The 25,000-nt window shown below is 35.7% G+C and overlaps 3 protein-coding genes across 5 annotated transcripts in view; all 3 read left to right on the top strand.

The window, feature by feature from the left end:
* LOC106069682 (uncharacterized) overlaps positions 1–6,897 on the top strand; it is a 9,953-nt gene extending 3,056 nt beyond the window's left edge. For both annotated transcript variants that reach the window (XM_013229394.2, XM_013229395.2), the window contains exons 2-4: positions 555–862; positions 2,181–2,362; positions 5,729–6,897. In XM_013229394.2, coding sequence (XP_013084848.2) covers positions 616–862; positions 2,181–2,362; positions 5,729–6,262 — 963 coding nt within the window. In that variant the 5' untranslated portion in view covers positions 555–615 and the 3' untranslated portion in view covers positions 6,263–6,897. The remainder of the gene's footprint in view (positions 1–554; positions 863–2,180; positions 2,363–5,728) is intronic.
* A 3,161-nt stretch (positions 6,898–10,058) lies between these two features.
* Positions 10,059–13,621, top strand: LOC129923067 (serine-rich adhesin for platelets-like). The gene is made up of 2 exons (XM_056012029.1): positions 10,059–10,228; positions 12,271–13,621. Exons 1-2 carry the CDS (start codon positions 10,059–10,061, stop codon positions 13,619–13,621), a joined length of 1,521 nt encoding a protein of 506 aa, XP_055868004.1.
* A 4,042-nt stretch (positions 13,622–17,663) lies between these two features.
* The window catches only part of LOC106070989 (uncharacterized), a 143,770-nt gene continuing 136,433 nt past the window's right edge, over positions 17,664–25,000 (top strand). For both annotated transcript variants that reach the window (XM_056012802.1, XM_056012804.1), the window contains exon 1: positions 17,664–17,667. The gene's annotated coding sequence lies outside the window, so the exon portion shown is untranslated. The remainder of the gene's footprint in view (positions 17,668–25,000) is intronic.

The following is a 25,000-nucleotide window of genomic DNA, read 5'->3' on the forward strand; positions in this document are numbered from 1 at the left end:
ATGTTATCTATTACAGATCTGACGTATCCAGTGTCTGTCTTAAGGTTTTCTTTTCGGCTTCCCCAGGATGTTCCTGCTAGGTGTTTTATCAGTTTTAATCTTTGTGATGCCGTTTCTTTTAAATCTGCAGTAAAGTGGACTTAGAGGCTCCCTAAAAATCCTAAAATCGAAATCCCAGCCTTCACCCGGAATCGAATCCTGGACCACCTGGGGGTCGGCCAAGCGCTTTACCACTCAGCCACCGCGCCTATCTTTCATGCTATAGTATGCTTTGTGTGCTATAGAGGCAGGGGGGTATCTGGGAGAAGTTTTCACGCCGTTTGCAATCACCAAATCAGGCTTCGAACTGTAGCCTTGCTACGTGGTGCTCTATCTCTTCTATATAATTTACGATCTCATGTTTAATTCATGATGGTTGTCACGTGACCGTTTCTTTCGTTGTTTTCTCAATAAGATCACGTGACTACATGTTGTTTGTTTACGATTGGTGAATGACGTCCAATGGATTTATGCATCCCACGCTTTTATTATTATATATGTCTCTATCATTCCAGAGTATCCCGATTTTCATATTGAGGTCCGACCTCTTGCTGACCAGCATCTCTGTGTAAAAAAATGACCGTGTCGTGTTCTGTGCCCGCTTACCCCGGGCACGGTGGTCAGCCCTCCCCTCACAATGGACCTCGAGTCAAGCCTGAAGGGGAGCCCTACTACATCAGAAATCAGGGCTCGGTGAAGGAGGTGTGGGACAAATCGCGCCCACAGGTCGACACGCCCAGGCCGAGTCCCCGGTGTCCAAGCTCCGCCTCCAGACAAAACTACAGAGCTGGTTGGTTCGGTAGCGTGTCACCTCTGTTAAAAGGTCAGTGGTCATGTGATCTCTAAATACACGTATATGTGACATCAGTCATGAACAAGAACAACATTAACAAAATACTTTAAACTCTTTCTCTCCGTAATTATTTACCAAATTCTGGTGGAATCAACGCTGGTATCGTCAGTTAGGAGAGAAAGAGTTAAAAAACCAACAACAAAAGTTATACGTAGTGTAATTGTATCAATGTAGCGCTTGTTCATTTAGCGCTTTTATCACACTTGACTAGAGTAACACCTTTAGTTAAATCACTAAATTTAGAAAGCCTTCAGGACAGAAGACTTAAAAGTAAAGTAGCAATCATACATAAAACACTGAACCATAATTATCAAATACAAAAACAAAATTTAATAAAATACTCTGAAAGATACAAAAAAAAGGCGCATTAATCATCCCATATGCTAGGACAAAATTGTACAAATACTCCTTCTTCCCTAGTGCTATTAGAGCATGGAATGGGTTGCCTGAGCTAGCCAGGAAAACCAGTGACTTGGCAGAATTTAAGTCATTGGTTAATATGCATGACTGAATGCATGACGCGTAGGACGTAATCATCTTTTTTTTTTTTTTGAAGTAACGTCTGTATTATATAAGATAAGATAAAATATCCCCATTTTCCCAACTGATCCAGATAAGGCTAAGCTCGTAACGTTTAAGGAAAGCTAAAAGCATGAACCAAAGCAATTGGTACAAATATTCATAAATCGCAAAGATTAATTTTTGTTGGTCTAGAATAGTCTAGATTAATTACAAATTTAATTACACGACCGATCCAAGCTAATAGATACAATTACACTTCGTATATACTTTGTTGTTGTTGTTTTTAAATATTTCTTATATTTTACTTAGTTTTGTCTTTTTAAACTTGCTTGAGTTTGAAGCTCATACTCGAGATTCAAGTGTAAAAGGCCGACTTCTAAGCCACTGTGCTATCCAAGTGCTTGTAAAAAAAAAAAATGGACGATTTTATAGTCTATTGTTAGTTTAAAAATTTTAGCGAACGACTTAATTCTTTACACAAGGCTTATCTCCCCATAGCTTAGTAGGCCTTACTGTCTCTAAATTAAACAAAATTAATTAATTACGACTTATTGGTTAATGAATTGGGTATTTCTTTTTCATCGATTCTTGTGTTATTATTGACAAGGAATTTTTGTTTTCAAAGTTTCCACTTGAGCCGAGAATGGAATGTGGGAGAGAGAACGTGTACACAATTTGTACCAGTTAGACAGACAAACAGACAGACTGACTTGATATAAGATAAGTAAAAATTGACCCCATGAAACTATATGAGTGATATCTCCAGGTGCAGCCACCCCGCGCCCCAGCACCACTCCTCCCAGAGTCAAACCCGAGGCGGAAGACACGGCCTTTATCAGCAGAGGGCCCCGCATGAGAGCGATAGTGAACGAGTACGCCAGGAGAGGGCCGAGCCCCAGGGCGCCGAGAGTGAAACCAGAGGCGGAGGAAATAGCAGACGTCAGCAAGGTGAGATACTAAGAGTGTAGCCGTGTCTCGTTTCACCTTTCTTTTCTCCTTCTCTCTCTCCACTTTTCTTTTCTCCTTCTCTCTCTTCACTTTTCTTTTCTCCTTCTCTCTCTCCACCTTTCTTTTCTCTTTCTCTCTCTTCACCTTTTTCTCCTTCTCTCCTTCACCTTTCTTTTCTCCTTCTCTCCTTCACCTTTCTTTTCTCCTTCTCTCCTTCACCTTTCTTTTCTCCTTCTCTCCTTCACCTTTCTTTTCTCTTTCTCTCTCTTCACCTTTTTCTCCTTCTCTCCTTCACCTTTCTTTTCTCCTTCTCTCCTTCACCTTTCTTTTCTCCTTCTCTCCTTCACCTTTCTTTTCTCCTTCTCTCCTTCACCTTTCTTTTCTCCTTCTCTCTCTTCACCTTTTTCTCCTTCTCTCCTTCACCTTTCTTTTCTCCTTCTCTCCTTCACCTTTCTTTTCTCCTTCTCTCTCTTCACCTTTCTTTTCTCCTTCTCTCTCCTCACCTTTCTTTCTCCTTCTCTCCTTCACCTTTCTTTTCTCCTTCTCTCTCTTCACTTTTCTTTTCTCCTTCTCTCCTTCACCTTTCTTTTCTCTTTCTCTCTCTTCACTTTTCTTTTCTCCTTCTCTCTCTTCACCTTTCTTTTCTCCTTCTCTCTCCTCACCTTTCTTTTCTCCTTCTCTCTCCTCACCTTTCTTTCTCCTTCTCTCCTTCACCTTTCTTTTCTCCTTCTCTCTCTTCACTTTTCTTTTCTCCTTCTCTCCTTCACCTTTCTTTTCTCCTTCTCTCTCTTCACTTTTCTTTTCTCCTTCTCTCTCTCCACCTTTCTTTTCTCTTTCTCTCTCTTCACCTTTTTCTCCTTCTCTCCTTCACCTTTCTTTTCTCCTTCTCTCCTTCACCTTTCTTTTCTCCTTCTCTCTCTTCACCTTTCTTTTCTCCTTCTCTCTCTTCACCTTTCTTTTCTCCTTCTCTCTCCTTCACCTTTCTTTTCTCCTTCTCTCCTTCACCTTTCTTTTCTCCTTCTCTCCTTCACCTTTCTTTTCTCCTTCTCTCCTTCACCTTTCTTTTCTCCTTCTCTCCTTCACCTTTCTTTTCTCCTTCTCTCTCCTTCACCTTTCTTTTCTCCTTCTCTCTCTTCACTTTTCTTTTCTCCTTCTCTCTCTCCACCTTTCTTTTCTCTTTCTCTCTCTTCACCTTTTTCTCCTTCTCTCCTTCACCTTTCTTTTCTCCTTCTCTCCTTCACCTTTCTTTTCTCCTTCTCTCCTTCACCTTTCTTTTCTCCTTCTCTCCTTCACCTTTCTTTTCTCTTTCTCTCTCTTCACCTTTTTCTCCTTCTCTCCTTCACCTTTCTTTTCTCCTTCTCTCCTTCACCTTTCTTTTCTCCTTCTCTCCTTCACCTTTCTTTTCTCCTTCTCTCCTTCACCTTTCTTTTCTCCTTCTCTCTCTTCACCTTTTTCTCCTTCTCTCCTTCACCTTTCTTTTCTCCTTCTCTCCTTCACCTTTCTTTTCTCCTTCTCTCTCTTCACCTTTCTTTTCTCCTTCTCTCTCCTCACCTTTCTTTCTCCTTCTCTCCTTCACCTTTCTTTTCTCCTTCTCTCTCTTCACTTTTCTTTTCTCCTTCTCTCCTTCACCTTTCTTTTCTCTTTCTCTCTCTTCACTTTTCTTTTCTCCTTCTCTCTCTTCACCTTTCTTTTCTCCTTCTCTCTCCTCACCTTTCTTTTCTCCTTCTCTCTCCTCACCTTTCTTTCTCCTTCTCTCCTTCACCTTTCTTTTCTCCTTCTCTCTCTTCACTTTTCTTTTCTCCTTCTCTCCTTCACCTTTCTTTTCTCCTTCTCTCTCTTCACTTTTCTTTTCTCCTTCTCTCTCTCCACCTTTCTTTTCTCTTTCTCTCTCTTCACCTTTTTCTCCTTCTCTCCTTCACCTTTCTTTTCTCCTTCTCTCCTTCACCTTTCTTTTCTCCTTCTCTCTCTTCACCTTTCTTTTCTCCTTCTCTCTCTTCACCTTTCTTTTCTCCTTCTCTCTCCTTCACCTTTCTTTTCTCCTTCTCTCCTTCACCTTTCTTTTCTCCTTCTCTCCTTCACCTTTCTTTTCTCCTTCTCTCCTTCACCTTTCTTTTCTCCTTCTCTCTCCTTCACCTTTCTTTTCTCCTTCTCTCTCTTCACCTTTCTTTTCTCCTTCTCTCTCCTTCACCTTTCTTTTCTCCTTCTCTCCTTCACCTTTCTTTTCTCCTTCTCTCCTTCACCTTTCTTTTCTCCTTCTCTCCTTCACCTTTCTTTTCTCCTTCTCTCTCCTTCACCTTTCTTTTCTCCTTCTCTCTCTTCACCTTTCTTTTCTCCTTCTCTCTCCTTAACCTTTCTTTTCTCCTTCTCTCTCCTTAACCTTTATTTTCTCCTTCTCTCCTTCACCTTTCTTTTCTCCTTCTCTCTCCTTCATCTTTCTTTTCTCCTTCTCTCTCTTCACCTTTCTTTTCTCCTTCTCTCTCTTCACATTTCTTTTCTCTTTCTCTCCTTCTCCTTCACCTTCTCTTTTCCTTCGCTCTACACAAAAAAAGACAACCACACTATGTTGTCATAATTTTAATACTAAAATTTATGTAACAATAATTATAATTATTATAGTAATCATTATTTTTTTTTCTGTCCACGAGGAACTTTGTCTTAATATTGGTGCATCTAACGAACTATCATAACCAAAGCGGAACGCGATGTACGTACAAGCCAATGCCACTCTAATATTACACGAGAGATTCACATAAAATTACGTAGTGATTGGATTGTTAACACTATGTAGAATTAGAAAATTTCAATCTATGACGGATAGGTATAAATAGATAATTATGGCCATATCTTGTATACAGGATATAGGACTTGTGGATAGGTTATGTATTTTAAAATGTATATATTTTTATAGCAATTTCAGCTCTTTCTATTGGAGCACTAAATAACTTCTATTCTTTAGTTGGCAGCAGTGATCTTTTGAATAAAGCGTCCTTGACATTGTTTAGCTTAGCTATTTATTTTCCAATCTTTCCCATTCTTCTACATTTCTCACAAGCCGCTGTTTTGGTATAACTGCATAACTAAGACATAGATCTAGGACATAACATTCGAAAAATTAAATCACAATAGTTTTGTCTGAGCTTTAGCTGGCAAACTATGTAGGTCAAAACTAGGTCTTAGTGTCCTCGTGAAATACTCCACGCGTTTGTAAACGTGGGTATTAAAGACATCTTATTAGGCCTTTGTTGATCTAATTAAAAGGAAATAAATTAGAATTTTACTTTAACGGTAATTGAAAAGGACGGACTGACTGACTGACTGACTGACTTAATTTAACTATATTTATTGTTCTCTTTTATGTCTCGCTAGGGCGGACGGATGAGCAGCTTACTCCACAAGTTCGGCACCCTCCCTTTGTCTGCTAGGCCTGTTCCGCGTCTGAATTTAGAGGCGGAACCTATAGCAGAACTGAGCAAAGGCGGACACATGCGTCAAACGCTCCACAACTATGGCCAGAACAAGCCCTCCCCGCAACCAGAGCCAAGAGTCAAACCAGAAGGCCAAGACAACGCCGATCTGGACAAAGGCAAGCGAATGGAGAGGATCCTGCACAGCTACGCCAAGCGCCCCTTGAGCAGCAGGGCCGTACCGAGGGTGAGGCCAGAAGGCGAACCCAACGCCAGTTTGGACAAGGGACTAAGGATGTCACGTCTGCTCCACGATCTTAAGAGCATGCCCTTGTCGCCGGCACCCCAGGCGAGAACCAACACAATCCAAGCCAAGGCCAATGCTTTAAAAGGTCGAGGAAGCATGGACGCCATCTTTGAAAACATGGCGCGGAAAACGTTTATTTTCGTTCCGGGTCAGCAGACGAGACAGTATGTGAGAGCGAGTATCGGATAATTTAGTGCTTCCCCCCCCCCCCTCCAATGTTATTTAGTATAAGAATTTCGTATTGTTTAGAAATAAATATTTTTAACTAGTTGAACACTTAAAATGCTTTTGTTTGCACCTCGCGTACTTTTAGTCTTCATCTTTAACCTGTTTAGAATGCTGTAGCTTCTCATTCTATGTTTGATTCATCAACAGATCTCATCAGCTGTTGTACGGATTCACTTAAATTTCGTACACAGGTTCCTTTTGCCTTCTAGGCGCTCATTAATCTTGTATAATTGTAAATCATGTATTTGTAGTTCATATAATTTTATCATAAGATGTGGCTCTGGATAGCAGTTATAGAATCATTTTAATAGCACATTAAATGAACTACTCAAAGAATGCAAGCTAGAATGGTTGAAGTTTATTTGTTCTTTCGGTTTGTATAGAATTCATTAAACAGTCACGTGATTTTTTTTCCCAAACGAATGAGTAACTATGTGTATTAGCAATAGAAAAGAAAGAGAAAGAAAGAGAGAGCAGAGAGAAAAATTGAAAAGATAAAGAGAAAGAGAGAGAGAGAAAGAGACGAAGAGAAAAAAGGTACAGAGAGAAAGAGAAAGAAAGAGGTTGAGAAGGAAATAGAGAGAGAGAGAGAGAGAGAGAAAAGAAAGAGAGGAAAAATAGAAAACTAGAGTCTGAAAAAGGAAGAGACTGCTAGAGAAAAAATGTAAAGAGAGAGAGAGAGAAAAAAGAGAACAGAGCGAGAAAGAAAGAAAGAAAGCGAGAGAGAAAGAATAAAAAAGGGAGAGAGATTTTTGTATCTCTTATTTATTCTAGAAGAATAGTTGGATGACTATTTTCTACAATGTCCAACAGTTTTGTTTTATATTTTGTATTATGCTAATCTGTGCCAGATGTAGACTTCATGAGACCCTAAATTAAAGACATGTTGTTTTTTAATATATTATTTGTTATAAATAGATCTGGTCGATTTGTTTTCGTTCACCTTCTCCAAAATTATTGAAAATTTGTGTGTAACCATTTTGTGGTCTTCCTAGCAAGCGCGCCTCGCTGAGCTAATAAATAAATCCAGCACTGATGCCAATGTTTATTTAGTTCTGTATATAAAATTAGATTGTTGACACCACTGGCTGCTTTTTATTTGTTTTGTGTCATATTAGAGCATGGAATGGGTTGCCTGAGCTAGCCAGGAAAACCAGTGACGTAGCAAGTAAAGGTGGTTTGATCGTTGTGCTGGCCACATGACACCCTCGTTATTCGTTCTGTACTTTTTGTAAAATAAACTTTGTATCTGTAGTCAGCACAGTTGTGTATAGTCGCAGCCACTCTCAGTACATATGTGTAAAATAAACTTTGTATCTGTAGTCAGCACAGTTGTGTATAGTCGCAGCCACTCTCAGTACATATGTGTAAAATAAAGTTTGTATCTGTAGTCAGCACAGTTGTGTATAGTCGCAGCCACTCTCAGTACATATGTGTAAAATAAAGTTTGTATCTCTAGTCAGCACAGTTGTGTATAGTCGCAGCCACTCTCAGTACATATGTGTAAAATAAAGTTTGTATCTGAAGTCAGCACTTTTGTGTATAGTCGCAGCCACTCTCAGTACATATGTGTAAAATAAAGTTTGTATCTGTAGTCAGCACAGTTGTGTATAGTCGCAGCCACTCTCAGTACATATGTGTAAAATAAAGTTTGTATCTGAAGTCAGCACTTTTGTGTATAGTCGCAGTCACTCTCAGTACATATGTGTAAAATAAAGTTTGTATCTGAAGTCAGCACTTTTGTGTATAGTCGCAGCCACTCTCAGTACATATGTGTAAAATAAAGTTTGTATCTGAAGTCAGCACTTTTGTGTATAGTCGCAGCCACTCTCAGTACATGTGTGTAAAATAAACAGCAAGAAGAAGCTGTTTGTTGTCAATGTTTCACTACCGGTTATCAATTTGAAACATCTACCGCCAAGTTTTAAACTGCTTTCTCTAAAGTCCTTACCTTTATATCAAGTTTTATAACTCTTTGAATTCAGAAAGAAAGATAACTCAGTGTTAATTTTTAATACACACACACACACACAGAGTTTTGCAATTATTGACCTTTTACAGCAGAGCTAATCAAATAGGCATAAAACAAAGATATAGCAAATATTTTTAAAATACATCTTGATATTTAGATCTCTCAAGCTGATGGTGCTGATGTATGCTCCGTTAGAAAATATTTTAATGTTATAACATAGTCGCGTTACGTCTAGTGTCTCTTATAAGATATCTTATAAGTTACAGACGTTTCTTCTTAGCATAAGATGGCTGCCTGGTCGTGCGATTTGCGCGCTGGACTGTCGTTCAGATTTATCGATGATCCAGGGTTCAAACCCTGCCCGCTCCCATCCCCCGTCGTCCTGCGGGAGGTTTGGACTAGGTAGTAAACCATCTTCAACTCTGAAGGAACATCCGAAACATGTAAAACATTTTACAAACATTTTAGGTCATACGTATATCCATGTGTCAATTATGTTATGCATGTTAATTAGAGACAGACACTCGGCTGAGTCCTGCCGGAACAGGAAACCAATTCCTCTAAGGTTCTAAAACAAAGTCTTGGGATTCGAACCACCGGTAGCCCGATGAAAGGGAGCTTTCAAGATGTTAAAAGAGTTTTAAGATTCTTCGACTTCAGCTATTAGTACAATTACAATAAGGCTTGTCTTTTGAGTCCGAAGACTAATGAGGAATGCAGTATTTCCCTTGGCTACGCAGCCCCCATTTGACCTACATATTTTGCCACAAGCAGTGCAAGCATAACCGTTACTAAGACAACAAGGAGGAAATACACGTTTGCCTTTTCACTGTCGATTTCATAGATACCGTAGAACTCTCATGTAACTTTTAAAAGCTGGAGCTTTTTAGAATTTTGGTAAGCCAGGATGCGAAAGTTTAAATTACTATTTGCAGTCTTTTTGTGTGAAAGTGTTATCCCGTTATTGAATGGGAGCATACAAACATAGTTATGTCAGTGTATCTTCATACAATTGATTGTGACTTTTTGTCTGGATAACATGCATTTCTCTTTCGTTGTTTTGATGACATGACCTCTGTAATTTGAATAGAGGCAAGTCAACCTGTAACTTGTAATTGACGGTCATGTTGTTGACTGAAGTACTGTTTGATATATCTAATTTTTGTTGATAACCCTTGCCATCTATCCACTTATAGTGGGTAAGTAAATTCGATTTTTTTTACTTTAGAATTAGGCTGTATTGAACTGTTACAACATTGTTTTATATCCAGTGTCCGTGTGGCTTGAAACCCTGTATACTAACAGATGTATGTCCAGTGTCCGTGTGGCTTGAAACCCTGTATGCTAACAGATGTATGTCCAGTGTCCGTGTGGCTTGAAACCCTGTATGCTAACAGATGTATTTCCAGTGTCCGTGTGGCTTGAAACCCTGTATGCTAACGGATGTATGTCCAGCGTCCGTGTGGCTTGAAACCCTGTATGCTAATGGATGTATGTCCAGTGTCCGTGTGGCTTGAAACCCTGTATGCTAACGGATGTATGTCCAGCGTCCGTGTGGCTTGAAACCCTGTATGCCAACAGATGTCCAGTGTCCGTGTGGCTTGAAACCCTGTATGCTAACGGATGTATGTCTAGTGTCCGTGTGGCTTGAAACCCTGTATGATAACAGATGCCCAGTGTCCGTGTGGCTTGAAACCCTGTATGCTAACAGATGTATGTCTAGTGTCCGTGTGGCTTGAAACCCTGTATGCCAACAGATGTACAGTGTCCGTGTGGCTTGAAACCATGTATGCCAACAGATGTACAGTGTCCGTGTGGCTTGAAACCATGTATGCCAACAGATGTCCAGTGTCCGTGTGGCTTGAAACCCTGTATGCCAACAGATGTCCAGTGTCCGTGTGGCTTGAAACCATGTATGCCAACAGATGTACAGTGTCCGTGTGGCTTGAAACCATGTATGCCAACAGATGCAATCAAGATGACACATGAGGAACTCATGCTAGAAGCAAATGATATGGTCGGATTTGAGATTTAGGTAGAGAATCTTTGTGGTTTTTGAATATGTAAATAAATAATTTCTGATCTGTTCATAGAAACCATTAGTTTTTTTATGTTCATGACAGTTTCACTTTACATCTTTCACACAAAATCACATTAAATAAAGAAAAAAAAAAGGTGGTTGAATGATATTTTTATTTGAAGAACTTTTGCACATACAACAAAAATTACATACTTTATGGTTTGTACAACCATTTTAAGTGTTGAATCTACATAATTAAAAAATGATGAATGTAACCTATTAAACAACTGATAACAAAATATATATCTCGTCTAGATTTCATATATCATATGGTACAATAATATCTTGGAAATCAAAGTTTAAATGCTTTTCTTTTCAATATGAATTACAATTAGTGTATACATGTAAAGTTAACATTTTGATTCTCAAAAACTAGCTTGCTAAATAAGCCCAACACCCACTTTAGCACCATCTCATGCCTATAAAATGCAAATGTCAACAATAGAAAGGTATAAAAATAGTGCCCTGTTTAAGTAATGTCTTTTGGAATTATGAAATAAAAAAATTTCAAAATACAATCTGAACAAGTTATCTGAACAAAAAATATTTTGTATCTCTACTATAATGTAGTGGACCTAGTTTAGGAAACAGTAATCATACATAAGCAATATTATACAGTATATATTAACACATTTCAAAAAGAGATTTTATAATAAAAACAATTTTAAACAGTGGATAGCATTTGTACAGATTTCTAAAAAATTCTTGTCCAAATAGACATGAAGTTCAGATCAAAACTTCTCATTGCCAATGAAAAATAATCTGAGGGTAAAAAAAAATAAATAAAGAATGTTTTTTTAATTATTTCTGATAGGTTCAACGTGGAATAACAATCTTCTGAGTAGAATAAAAAGTAAAGTTCCCCTTTCAGACCTTGTGGTCTTATAGGGCAGATGATGTAAAGGTCATCTGTTTCTGTGGCCTACGGTTAACGAGGGTGCCATGTTGCCAGCACAACGACCAACCGCCTTTAATTTTCCCCAACTAACGTCAGGTACCCATTAGAGCTGGGTGGACTCAGAGGCGCCCGAAGATCCCGGAATAAAAAATCCCAGTCTTCACCAGGATTCGAACCCCGGACCCCGGTTCGGAAGCCAAGCGCTTTACCACTCAGCCATCGCGCCTCCTTCTGATTAGAATACATACACAAAAAATGTAGAGCACAAATAGGAATTACGAAAAATAATTTTATTTATTTAGTGCTGTGAAACACAATGTCTCAAAGTGACAGTTTGCTTGCATCGAAGATTGCATGACAATGCTTGATACAGCACTCAAGCTTGGCCTATAATACTTACTAATGCCTATTGTACTAACAAGAAAAGTAGGCCCTAGATTTATTTTTAAAAATAAATGCAAGTGGAAAAAGTTTTCCTTTATGAAGGAATGGTGCACTGCCTGGGATTCTCTTGCTTTGCTTTTCTTTCCACTCTGAAAATTAAAATCCTAGAAAAATTCAAAATTATCAAAGACAATACACAATTTTCAATGTAATTTATAGAAAAAAAAATACAAAAATGTTTAGTGAAATAGTTTAAAATTGATTTTGACATACATCTTATATAATATCTTGTCATTTCCTGTCCTTGCAAAACATGGTGGACTGCCCTGTAAAATTTAGTAAGCTCATAAATGAATCACTCATGTACTTAGCCAGTCAGCCAAGACTGTTGCCCAGGATGTGGCATTCGAGGAGCCGTGCATGAGCTAGGTAAGTCGAGACATTGAGGTGAATGACTATTCTTAAGTTGAAAGAATATGGCTGTCATTCACTTATCTCACTACCCTACACCCCGGGTTAGTAGTTAGTAAAAAACAACGCCGTCCGCGTCGATGTACAGCGGCATTTCATTGCGCTTGCAACGGTAGAAATCACGTTCGGTGGAGTCACACATTTGCTTCTAAATCGACTCAAAGCTCACAACAAAATCTAACGGCCAGTCACACATTTGCTTCTAAATCGACTCAAAGCTCACAACAAAACCTAACGGCCAGTCACATATTTGCTTCTAAATTGACTCAAAGCTCACAACAAAACCTAACGGCCTGTCACACATTTGCTTCTAAATTGACTCAAAGCTCACAACAAAACCTAACGGCCAGTCACACATTTGCTTCTAAATTGACTCAAAGCTCACAACAAAATCTAACGGCCAGTCACACATTTGCTTCTAAATCGACTCAAAGCTCACAAAATCTAACGGCCAGTCACACATTTGCTTCTAAATCGACTCAAAGCTCACAACAAAACCTAACGGCCAGTCACACATTTGCTTCTAAATTGACTCAAAGCTCACAACAAAATCTAACGGCCAGTCACACATTTGCTTCTAAATCGACTCAAAGCTCACAAAATCTAACGGCCAGTCACACATTTGCTTCTAAATCGACTCAAAGCTCACAACAAAACCTAACGGCCAGTCACACATTTGCTTCTAAATTGACTCAAAGCTCACATCAAAACCTAACGGCCAGTCACACATTTGCTTCTAAATCGACTCAAAGCTCACATCAAAACCTAACGGCCAGTCACACATTTGCTTCTAAATCGACTCAAAGCTCACAACAAAACCTAACGGCCAGTCACACATTTGCTTCTAAATCGACTCAAAGCTCACATCAAAACCTAACGGCCAGTCACACATTTGCTTCTAAATCGACTCAAAGCTCACATCAAAACCTAACGGCCAGTCACACATTTGCTTCTAAATCGACTCAAAGCTCACAACAAAACCTAACGGCCAGTCACACATTTGCTTCTAAATCGACTCAAAGCTCACAACAAAACCTAACGGCCAGTCACACATTTGCTTCTAAATCGACTCAAAGCTCACAACAAAACCTAACGGCCAGTCACACATTTGCTTCTAAATTGACTCAAAGCTTACATCAAAACCTAACGGCCAGTCACACATTTGCTTCTAAATTGACTCAAAGCTCACAACAAAACCTAACGGCCAGTCACACATTTGCTTCTAAATCGACTCAAAGCTCACAACAAAACCTAACGGCCTGTCACACATTTGCTTCTAAATTGACTCAAAGCTCACAACAAAACCTAACGGCCAGTCACACATTTGCTTCTAAATCGACTCAAAGCTCACAACAAAACCTAACGGCCTGTCACACATTTGCTTCTAAATTGACTCAAAGCTCACAACAAAACCTAACGGCCAGTCACACAATTGCTTCTAAATTGACTCAAAGCTCACAACAAAACCTAACGGCCAGTAACACGTGCTCATCTCTTTCAAAGCTCACAATCTAACCAAACATTCCACCCTTGCCTCTCCCTTTCGGACAAAGCAAACAATCCATTTACTATTTCTCGTGGTCACGTGTCATCGGCATTAGTAGGGTTAATGGCGTGCAAAACAACATGCACAATAATAATTTCTTTCTACAGAAGATTCCGAAACAACATGCACAATAATAATTTCTTTCTACAGAAGATTCTGAAACAACATGCACAATAATAATTTCTTTCTACAGAAGATTCTGAAACAACAAGCACAATAATAATTTCTTTCTACAGAAGATTCTGAAACAACAAGCACAATAATAATTTCTTTCTACAGAAAATTCTGAAACAACATGCACAATAATAATTTCTTTCTACAGAAGATTCCGAAACAACATGCACAATAATAATTTCTTTCTACAGAAGATTCCGAAACAACATGCACAATAATAATTTCTTTCTACAGAAGATTCTGAAACAAAGACCAAAGTACGTTATTTTTTTTTAATCTGGTATAAGAAATCATTCAAAAATGTTAAATCTAGAAAACCGAAATATAGATTAAATATAAAAAACATTTGTCATAAATGTAATCACGTGTAATCACAGCCCATTATATCTTATAAGTATTACAATATCTATCAATCTATCTCACACTATATATCCGATATAAACTTTGTCACATGTAAATTATGAGTGAGTCTGGTGTGAATGTACTCTTTGGTTTCTTATAGTTATGTTTTTTGTTTGGTGTAATGCACAAATTGTAAGACACATTTCCATACGGACAATAAAGATTATTATATACAATATATATATTATATTCAAATACAGAATAAGCCTACACTATATTACATTATATATATTTATTATATCTGCACAAAGATACAATTATAAGGAGCCACGTTGACGTAAGAGTGGGTTATTCATGTGTGGGTGTGTGGAGTGGAGCTTGAACGGTTTAACTTACATCTATAATATTACAATACATCAACAAAAAAAAAAAATAATTCCAATATAAGCAGACGTGATTTAATGAGCACAAAGAATAGAATCGATAAAAATAATATCCAGACATATGCTGCTGGCTATACATAGGTATCACTGAATATATCTATGTATGGACTCTACTAATGTCTCAAAATACAATATGTCATATAGCCCCTCTCTCTACTAATGTCCAAAAGTAACTGCCAGAATCATTGAGTTAATATAGGGATAAAACTAACATTTAAAAACATCACTTGCATATGTGCACATTCATACCTGGGGATATAAACAAAGGGATACAACTCTTTCATACCAAGTAAAATATTCACTCTGGCCATACCTTCACCGGATAATAACCCTTTAGGAAGAACATTTGTAAAAAAAAAAAATACGCTGTAAATATGAACACATTGAACACATGTATTAAAGTATGATTCCTTTCAGTGATTAAATCATGACCAATTGTATCGTAAGACTACTATTTAACATTTGTTTATACATAAAGCTGTTGTTTTTTTACCCACAGAATGAAGAGCTCACACTATTAATAGATTACTATTGTATTTCACAAAACAGAAGAGCAGACTATTTTCTCACAGGGAAGCTCAACGATAGTAAAGATATTACTTATAATACCCCAACCAGATGCTGTAATTGCGTTATATTACAAACATGATAAAGTTGATAAAAGTGATAGTACATAGAGATGAAACGGATTGTATAAAACTATAAATGAAGTGTACGATCAAAAGGTCACAATGACCCATTGATGTGACGCAATGACCCAATGATGTGACGCAATGATGTGACCCAATGATGTGACGCAATGATGTGACCCAATGATGTGACGCAATGACCCAATGATGTGACCCAATGATGTGACGCAATGACCCAATGATGTGACGCAATGACCAAATGATGTGACCCAATGATGTGACGCAATGACCCAATGATGTGACCCAATGATGTGACGCAATGACCCAATGATGTGACCCAATGATGTGACGCAATGACCCAATGATGTGACCCAATGATGTGACGCAATGACCCAATGACGGATCTTGTTATAAATAACTGCTAGCATTGTCATACAAGGGAAGGTACAAAAGTCATGTTTTTAAAATCAAAATTAATGTGTTTTGTGTTAATTGTATGATATGGATTTGTAATGTGTTACAGTACTATCTTAAACACTTATTAGAAAGTGATATAAAATGCTTTCGATTCAATCATACATTGTGTTTAATAACACATGCCCCAGTTGTCAACTAACAAATCAAATGAAAACGGTAAAAAAAGCTAAATATAGTCAGGTTTAGCATTTCAAATTCGACCCCAAACCAATTGTGTGCCGTAAGGCAAAAGATGAGCTTATAAATTACGTCAATCTAAGTTATGATGATGCAACAATGAAAAAAAATTATACTACACAAAATAAAATCTTACAAAATGACGTCATCGTCTATAAAAAGAAAGCTGCGCTTTTTGATTTCGTACATTTTTTACACATATATATATATATATTCCAAAACAAAAATAACTGCGGCATCCATATACATCCCAACTTAAAGCAATACCCCAATTCTGTAGTAAAAATATTACAGAATAGCAAACTATAACATCAACAGACGTTAATATAGAAGGACTAGGACTGATGCGCTCTCTGGTCATGGCCACATTTTTATATGCTTGTGAGTCGTGGACGTTGAATGCAGAGCTTGAGAGGAGGATCCTAGCAATGGAATTGAGATGCTACAGAAGGATCCTAGGCATCACATTCAAAGACCGCATCACAAACCAAGAAATCAGAGACAGGGTTACTGTAGCGATCGGAGCTCATGACGACCTGCTAACTATTGTGAAAAAACGAAAGCTTAAAACCTTTGGCCACATTACAAGATCTACGGGGCTCGCAAAGACCTTTCTTCAGGGAACAGTGCCAGGTAAAAGAAGCAGACAGAAAAAGCGATGGGAGGACAACATTAAAGAATGGACGGGCCTGCCATAGAGAGAGGTTCTGAACAAGGCAAAAAAAAGGGAGGAATGGAGAAAGACGGTCGACAAATCTTGCCTGGTGCCCCAACGGTCCAACAGACTAAGGGATAGGTAAAGGTAAAGGTAAAAAGGCAGACAGCAAAATAATTTTGTATTAGACCGCAGACCAAATGCAGGTCACACCTGGGGTGTATACTCGTGAAATACTGATTTTTTACTCAAGCTATATATATGTACAAGTTTTAGTTGATCATAGGTAGCATATAACGAAATTGACAAACTGAATTATTTTATATTTTGTTTAAAAAACGGGAGGTATAACTGTATGTCGGTGAAAGAGCTTCCACCATTTAAATACAAAGGATGTATCACAAGAGTTTCATATTTTCACAAGTTCACAGCAATCAATCACTCGTCAAAAGAACAAAGAACCCAATCTATTATACAAGTTTGAACTATATACCATATTTTAACTCGAAGTAAATAGTCATTTGTATATTACTTTATAACTTTTTGTCTTTGTTACCTCTCTTAGCATTAAAACATGTACAGTTTTTTGTTACCTTCCCTTTGTGTTGAAATTGTTTTGACCTCCCTTTGCAACGAAACATAGTTTTTCTTAACCTCCCTTTGCATTGATACAATATATATGAATTATGGTACTGTAAACATACAACATATACTATAATTAAAAAGTTACAAAAAAAAAAGGTGTTCTTTTTGAGTTCTAACAAAGTGTTTCAATGATGTACATTCTAATGTAAAGGTATAGAAAATACGAAAAACATTCATATATGTAACCCTGCCGGACCAAGTAAAACAAAGGACGTTTGGGCCACAAGGCCTTCATCAGCTACAAAACAAACAAAAAATGACAAACAATTAACACAAAATAGTCTTAAGTTAAAACTTATCTGTCCGATGTTGTTCTCTAGCGAGGCAGAAAAGAAATGAGCTACGCTGGTGTAAACGGAAGGGGGCGGAGATGTCAGGCAAAGATGAAAGGGAAAAGGGGGTACCGTAGCGTTAGTGCCCATCGCAACTAAACCCGTCTCTATCCACTAACACTACGGTACCCCCCTTTTACAGCATGGGTTTCTAGCAAGGACTTTTCAGTATGGGATTTCTGTATATTTTCAGTGCTTTATTCCACACTCAACTGCATCTGTTGAAAAAAGAAGGACACAATGCAGAGAAACAGCAAACAATTTTTTTAACAAATTTAATATCAAATAAATTTAATTTGAAAAACTACTTGCCAAATATCTCTCACAAGGGCTTGCCAGAAAGGGATTAGTAGCTAGGACTTTTCAGCATGAATTTCTGTATATTTTGGGTGTATTTTTTTCACAGTCAAATGCCTCAGTTGAAAAAATAGACACTATGGAGAGAAACAGTAACCAAAATGTATTTAAGTATTTACATATATCTAATAAACACAAGTCAAAAACTACTTGCAAAAATATCACGCAAGGGATTTCCAGCTAGAGATTTCTGTCTTTTTAGGGTGATTTATTCTACAGACAAATGCATCAGCTGAAAGAAAAGCACACTATGCAGAATTTGTGTATTATATAAGAGAAAATAAACATCAGCAAAATATTGTTCCTGATATTTAATATCTAATTAATTTAGTTTAAAAAAATTACTTGCCAAAATATCTCGCAAGGGTTTCCCAGTAAGGAATTTCAGGAAGGAATTTCCAGTAAGTGTGAATACTCTGTCTTTTTTAGGTGCTTAGTAGGAGTTTATTGGGCCTTTGCTAAAGAACAAATTAAATTATTTTTATGATTTACATATGCATCAAGAATAATTCATGTTTCCTGAAATCTGTTTTAATGCATTAAAAAGTATTTAATAACTGAAAACTGCTATAAATAAAAAGGATGTCATATCGAAATGAGTAGACTGGCTTTATTACAACAAAAATATTACTATATATCTCGTACGTCAAAGTGTTGCAAGCATCTAATTAATAATGAAGTTTCAACATTGCATTTCATTATAAAAGAAACATCATGCAATAAATTTGATGAAGGAGGCAATGCAATAAGTCAGAGATAAAAGTTGATTGTGGCTTCCTTAAAACTAACAAATTTATATACATATATCTAAGTCAATTGTGTTTGAAAATGAGCTGAAAAGACTAAAAATTGCATTTAATTACAAAACAACTAATGCAATACTGGCGTAGGTCAAAAATTAAAAGGAAAGTATGAATTGATAGTATTATTATTGATCAGTGTTTAAATTTGTACATCTTGTATGCAACATGTTTCAACCATATTTGATATGTGTTTCAACCATCTAACATTTGATATGTGTTTCAACCATCTAACATTTGATATGTGTTTCAACCATCTAACATTTGATATGTGTTTCAACCATCTAACATTTGATATGTGTTTCAACCATCTAACATTTGATATGTGTTTCAACCATCTAACATTTGATATGTGTTTCAACCATCTAACATTTGATATGTGTTTCAACCATCTAACATTTGATATGTGTTTCAACCATCTAACATTTGATATGTGTTTCAACCATCTAACATTTGATATGTGTTTCAACCATCTTACATTTGATATGTGTTTCAACCATCTTACATTTGATATGTGTTTCAACCATCTTACATTTGATATGTGTTTCAACCATCTTACATTTGATACATGTTTCAACCATCTTACATTTGATACATGTTTCAACCATCTTACATTTGATACGTGTTTCAACCATCTTACATTTGATATGTGTTTCAACCATCTAATATTTGATACATGTTTCAACCATCTAATATTTGATACATGTTTCAACCATCTTATATTTGATATGTGTTTCAACCATCTTATATTTGATATGTGTTTCAACCATCTAATATTTGATATGTGTTTCAACCATCTAATATTTGATACATGTTTCAACCATCTAACATTTGATTGTTTCAACCATCTTATATTTGATATGTGTTTCAACCATCTTATATTTTATATGTGTTTCAACCATCTTATATTTGATATGTGTTTCAACCATCTTATATTAGATATGTGTTTCAACCATCTAATATTTGATATGTGTTTCAACCATCTAATATTTGATACATGTTTCAACCATCTAACATTTGATTGTTTCAACCATCTTATATTTGATATGTGTTTCAACCATCTTATATTTGATATGTGTTTCAACCATCTAATATTTGATATGTGTTTCAACCATCTAATATTTGATATGTGTTTCAACCATCTAATATTTGATACATGTTTCAACCATCTTATATTTGTTATGTGTTTCATCCATCTAATATTTGATATGTGTTTCAACCATCTAATATTTGATATGTGTTTCAACCATCTAACATTTGATTGTTTCAACCATCTTATATTTGATATGTGTTTCAACTATCTTATATTTGATATGTGTTTCAACCATCTAATATTTGATACATGTTTCAACTATGTAATATTTGAATTTTTTTTTTAGCCATCTAATATTTGAATATATTCTTAGAGGCATGAAAATAGCATTTAATTACAAATAAAACAAGGCAAAAAATAGGAGATAAGGTCAAAGTAGAAATTGAAATTGACAATCCTATTAATTGTAAGAAGATTTCTAATTAGCATTTAGTATATATTGAAAAGTATAAAGATAACTTGATTACTAAGATGATAAAGCTATTTATAAAAAACAGAAAGTGAAGTTCATAAATGCTTTGAAAACAATTCAAGTATTCAAGTGTTTCATAAATTAATGTTTGGTATGTAAAGCATTACATATAAATAAAAGTACGAATAATAAAGCCAGTAATGCAATAAATAGGCAATATAAGAATTGAGTATGAGCTAATTTGTATGTACATCAAGTTAATGTCTAAGTTTTGAAAGCATCTAAATAATAATATAGGTGTTTAAAATTAATGTTGCAAGTCATAATAAAAGAAACATGCAATAAATTAGATGGAAATGGAGACAATGCAATAAGTAAGAGAGAAGGGTTGATTGTGCCTTCCCTAAAACAAATTTCTATACATATATTTAAGTCATCAGTAATGTTTGATAATGATATTAAAAGACTTAAAAAAAAAGCATTTGATTACAAAACAATAATGCAATACTGGATTTGGTAAAAAGAAACAATAGTATGAATTGATTGTGGCTTGTTAAAGATCAAGTGTTTAAATTTGTATGTACATCTAGATAATACCCAAGTGTCGCAGGTATCTAACTAATGAATAAAGATGCTTAAAATCTTAAACGCTTATTTCATTATAAAAGAAATGTCATGTAATAAATTTAATGGTAACAGACACAATGCAATACGTAATAGAGAAGGGTTGATTGTGGCTTCCCTAAAACAAATAATTTATATACATATATGTAAGTCAAATACTTTTGGCAATGTGCTGAAAAGACAAAAAAAATAGCCTTTAGCTAAATATTAATGCAATACAGGATTAGATCAAAAAGTAAATAAAATATTATGAATTGATTGTAACTTGTTAAAGATCAAGTCTTTAAATGTGTATGTACATCTAGATAATACCCAAGTGTCGCAAGCATTTAAATGATTAAAGATGCTTAACAGCATTTAAATAATTAAAGATGCTTACAATCTTCAACGTTGCATTTTATTATAGAAGAAACATGCAATAAATTTGATAAATAGGAAACAATTCAATAAGTAAAAGATAAGAGTTGATAGTGGCTTTCTTAAAAACTAATAAATTTCTATACATGTATACAAGTCAAACAAGTTTGACGATGTGCTGAAAAGACAAAAAATAGCATTTGACCAAAAAACAACTAACGCAATACTGGATTAGGTCAAAAAGTAAAAAAAATGGCATGAATTGATTGTAACTTGCTAAAGATCATGTGTTTAAATGTGTATGTACATCTAGATAATACCCAAGTGTCGCAAGCATCTAAATGATTAAAGATGCTTACAATCTTCAATGTTGCATTATTATTATGGAAGAAACATGCAATAAATTTGATAAATAGGAAACAATTCAATAAGTAAAAGATAAGAGTTGATTGTGGCTTTCTTAAAAACTAATAAATTTGTATACATGTATGCAAGTCAAACAAGTTTGATGATGTGCTGAAAAGACAAAAAATAGCATTTGACCATAAAATAACTAACGCAATACTGGATTAGGTCAAAAAGTAAATAAAATGGTATGAATTGATTGTAACTTGCTAAAGATCATGTGTTTAAATGTGTATGTACATCTAGATAATACCAAGTGTTGCAAGCATCTGACTAATAAAGATGCTTAAAATCTTTATCTTGTGCATTTCATTATCAAAGAAACATGCAATAAATTTGACAAAAAGGAAACAATGCAATAAGTAAGAGAGCAGAGTTTCCCTAAAACTAATTTCTATACATTTATAAAGTCATCAAAAATGTTTGATAATGTCCTGAAAAGACAAAAAATAGCAATTACATAACAAGTAACGCAATACATGATTGGGTTAAAAAGTAAAGAAATAGTATGAATTAATTGTGGCGCTGTTAAAGATCATTTTTTTAAATGTGTATGTACATCTAGATTTTGACCAAGTGTTGCAAGCATCTAAATGATTAAGATGCTTAAAATCTTTATCTTGTGCATTTCATTATCAAAGAAACAAGCAATACATTTGATGGAAAAGAAAACAGGAAAAAAATGCAATGATTAAGAGATAAGAGTTGATTGTAACTTAATTAAAATTAATACATTTCTTTACATATATTTAAGTCATCAATTATGCTTGATAATGTGCTGAAAAGAAATAGAAATAGCTTTTGATTACAAAACAACCTGTGCAATGCTGGATTAGGTCAAAAAGTAAAAATAGTATGAACTGATAGTGGCTTTGTTAAAGATCAAGTGTTTATAAATTTGTATAAACATCTTGTATGCATCATGTTTCAACCATCTAATATTTGTATGCTTAGAGGCATTAAATTAGCATTCAATTACAAAATGAAACAATGCCATATATAGGAGATAAGATCAAAGAGAAATTGGTATTGACCTTCCTATTAATTGTAAGAACATTTCTAATTAGCATGTAGTATATATTAAAAAGTATAAAGATATCATTAGATTACTAAGAAGAAAATGCTATTTATAAATAGAAAAAGAAGTTGATAAACGCTTTGCACACAATTGTAATACATATAATAAATAGCAAAGACAAACAGACACAAACACTCTTTTGTTCCCCTGGCAATCAAATCATTAAATAGGAACAATCTGGTATAAACTTTGTCACATGTAAAGTATGAGTGAGTCTGGTGTGAATGTACACTTGGGTTTCTTATAGTTATGTTTTTTGTTTGGTGTAATGCACAAATTTGTAAGACAAATTTCCGTACGGACAATAAAGATTATTATTATTATTATCAAGTATTCATATGTTTCAAGCACCAAATGTTTGGTAAATATGTAAAGCATTAAATATAAATAAAAGTACCCGTATTTTGTAACGAATCAATAAAGCAAAACATAGGAGATACAAGAACCAAGTTTTGAGTTAATTTTGGCTTTGCCAAAAATCCTAGTAAATGTCTATAGTTTATGTGTATTAGTTTTAAACATCCAAGTAATATTTAGCTGTAAAACAAAAATATGCAATGACATATAAATGAATAGGAACAAAGACAAGTAAGTGTTTCAATCATCTAATATAAAACTGGAATAAATATGTTTTAAGGCATCGATATAAGGCAATTAATAACAAGGCAAGAAATACAATAAATAGAAGATAAGTGAATATCCAAGTAAGAACAGTAAAAGTAAGTGGTGCTTTGAGAAAGATAGTAAATTGCTATATATTATGTATATATAAGTGTTTAAAACATCTAAGGGATGTTTGAAGAAAATTAAAGCATTTCATTACAAAGAAGAGAATGTAATAAATAGATATTATGATTTTTTTAAAGGTGAACTAATTTAATATACTATGGGGCTTCAAGAAAAGTGCCAGAATAATTTAATTAAAGTTTGTTGTTAGTAGATATAACCACATTTAAATAATTCATTAAAAAGCTCATTTCATGTATATACAGCCCTTAAACAATGCAGGCATACATTGGTTTGAGAAGACTGACTAAACAAATAAAGCTAAACTAAAAGTGTATCGCAAAAGAGATCCAATGTTATAACCTCAGTCTAATGTAATGTTAATGTTCATATATCATTGCTGTTTAACACACATACTTAAAATGATGATATGATGATATACATGGTTAAGTGTGCATCTAAAGTTTTTAAAAGCCTTGAAATAGCATTCTATGATTCTAAAATGTAAACAATAAACTTTACATTTAGGCTTATTTACCTTTGTGTAGCCTACTTACAAACAAACAACAGCCTAGTTCTCTCCTCTGCTTGCTGAGCACATTATTAAAGTAGATTCCCTAACCAAGTTCGGCTAGCTTGACATCGAATATTTCGCAACACAATCTTTTCTTCTCTACCGGTCCCCTGAAAGTGACCGTCAAGGTCAGTTCCAGTAGCCCCGAGATCACGTGGCCTGGTGTGAGATCTGCTCAGGTTGGCTACTAATATTGACATTATAAACAAGAAGATGTCCGTTTGGTCACTGTATCAGTGTACCCGTACACATCAATCAACATAGGCCTACAGGGGCGTAACTAGGAATTTTCCATCGTCTTTGGGCCCGGGGGGCTTGACCTCTTTTGGGGCCCCTTCATTTTGCGTAATATTTAATTTTTTATGTAAAAAACACTTATTTTGGGGCCCCTCTCAAGTGGGGGCCCGGGGGGATTTTCAAATTCTCCCCCCTCCTCCCCCCACCCTAGCTACGCCACTGTAGGGCTACACACGTACACACATTGCCGTCGGAAAAAAAAAAAACTAAAATATTAAAAAAAAACATTTAAAAAAATAACAACCTTCTGTTGCTATTGTCAATCAGTCACACACATCAGTCAACACATCAGACAACACACGCATATAGGGCCAAAATAATACTGCAACCATGCGGTGGCTGAGCGGCAAAACGCTTGGTTTCCGAACCTGGGTGTCTCGGGGTTCAAATCCTGGTGAAGACTGGGATTTTAAATTTCGGGATCTTCGGGCGCCTCTGAGTCCACCCAGCTCTAATGAGTACCTCACGTTAGTTAGGGGAAAGTAAAAGCGGCTGGTCGTTGTGCTGGCCACATGACACCCTCGTTAACCGTAGGCCACAGAATCAGATGAACTTTAGGCCTACATCATCTGCCTATAGACCACAAGGTCTGAAAGGGGAACTTTACTTTTTTTTTATGCAGGGGCGGACTAGTTGACAAAATCGGCCCATAACTTGATTGCATATGAAATGCATAAAACTGAACGCATGTATAGAAACATGGGTTTCAATAACGTATTGAAGTTTTACATTTAAATAGACTTAGGGACTA

The sequence above is a fragment of the Biomphalaria glabrata genome, chromosome 15, assembly GCF_947242115.1.
Source record: "Biomphalaria glabrata chromosome 15, xgBioGlab47.1, whole genome shotgun sequence".
In the NCBI taxonomy this organism is placed as follows: Eukaryota; Metazoa; Mollusca; class Gastropoda; family Planorbidae; genus Biomphalaria; species Biomphalaria glabrata.

Excerpts from the sequence above, each read along its gene's own strand:
- LOC129923067 (XM_056012029.1), top strand. The coding sequence starts at position 10,059 with ATGTATGCCAACAGATGTACAGTGTCCGTGTGGCTTGAAACCATGTAT. Across the intron at positions 10,229-12,270 it reads TCCGTGTGGCTTGAAACCAT|CTCACAACAAAATCTAACGG; the intron begins GTATGCCAACAG and ends ATCGACTCAAAG.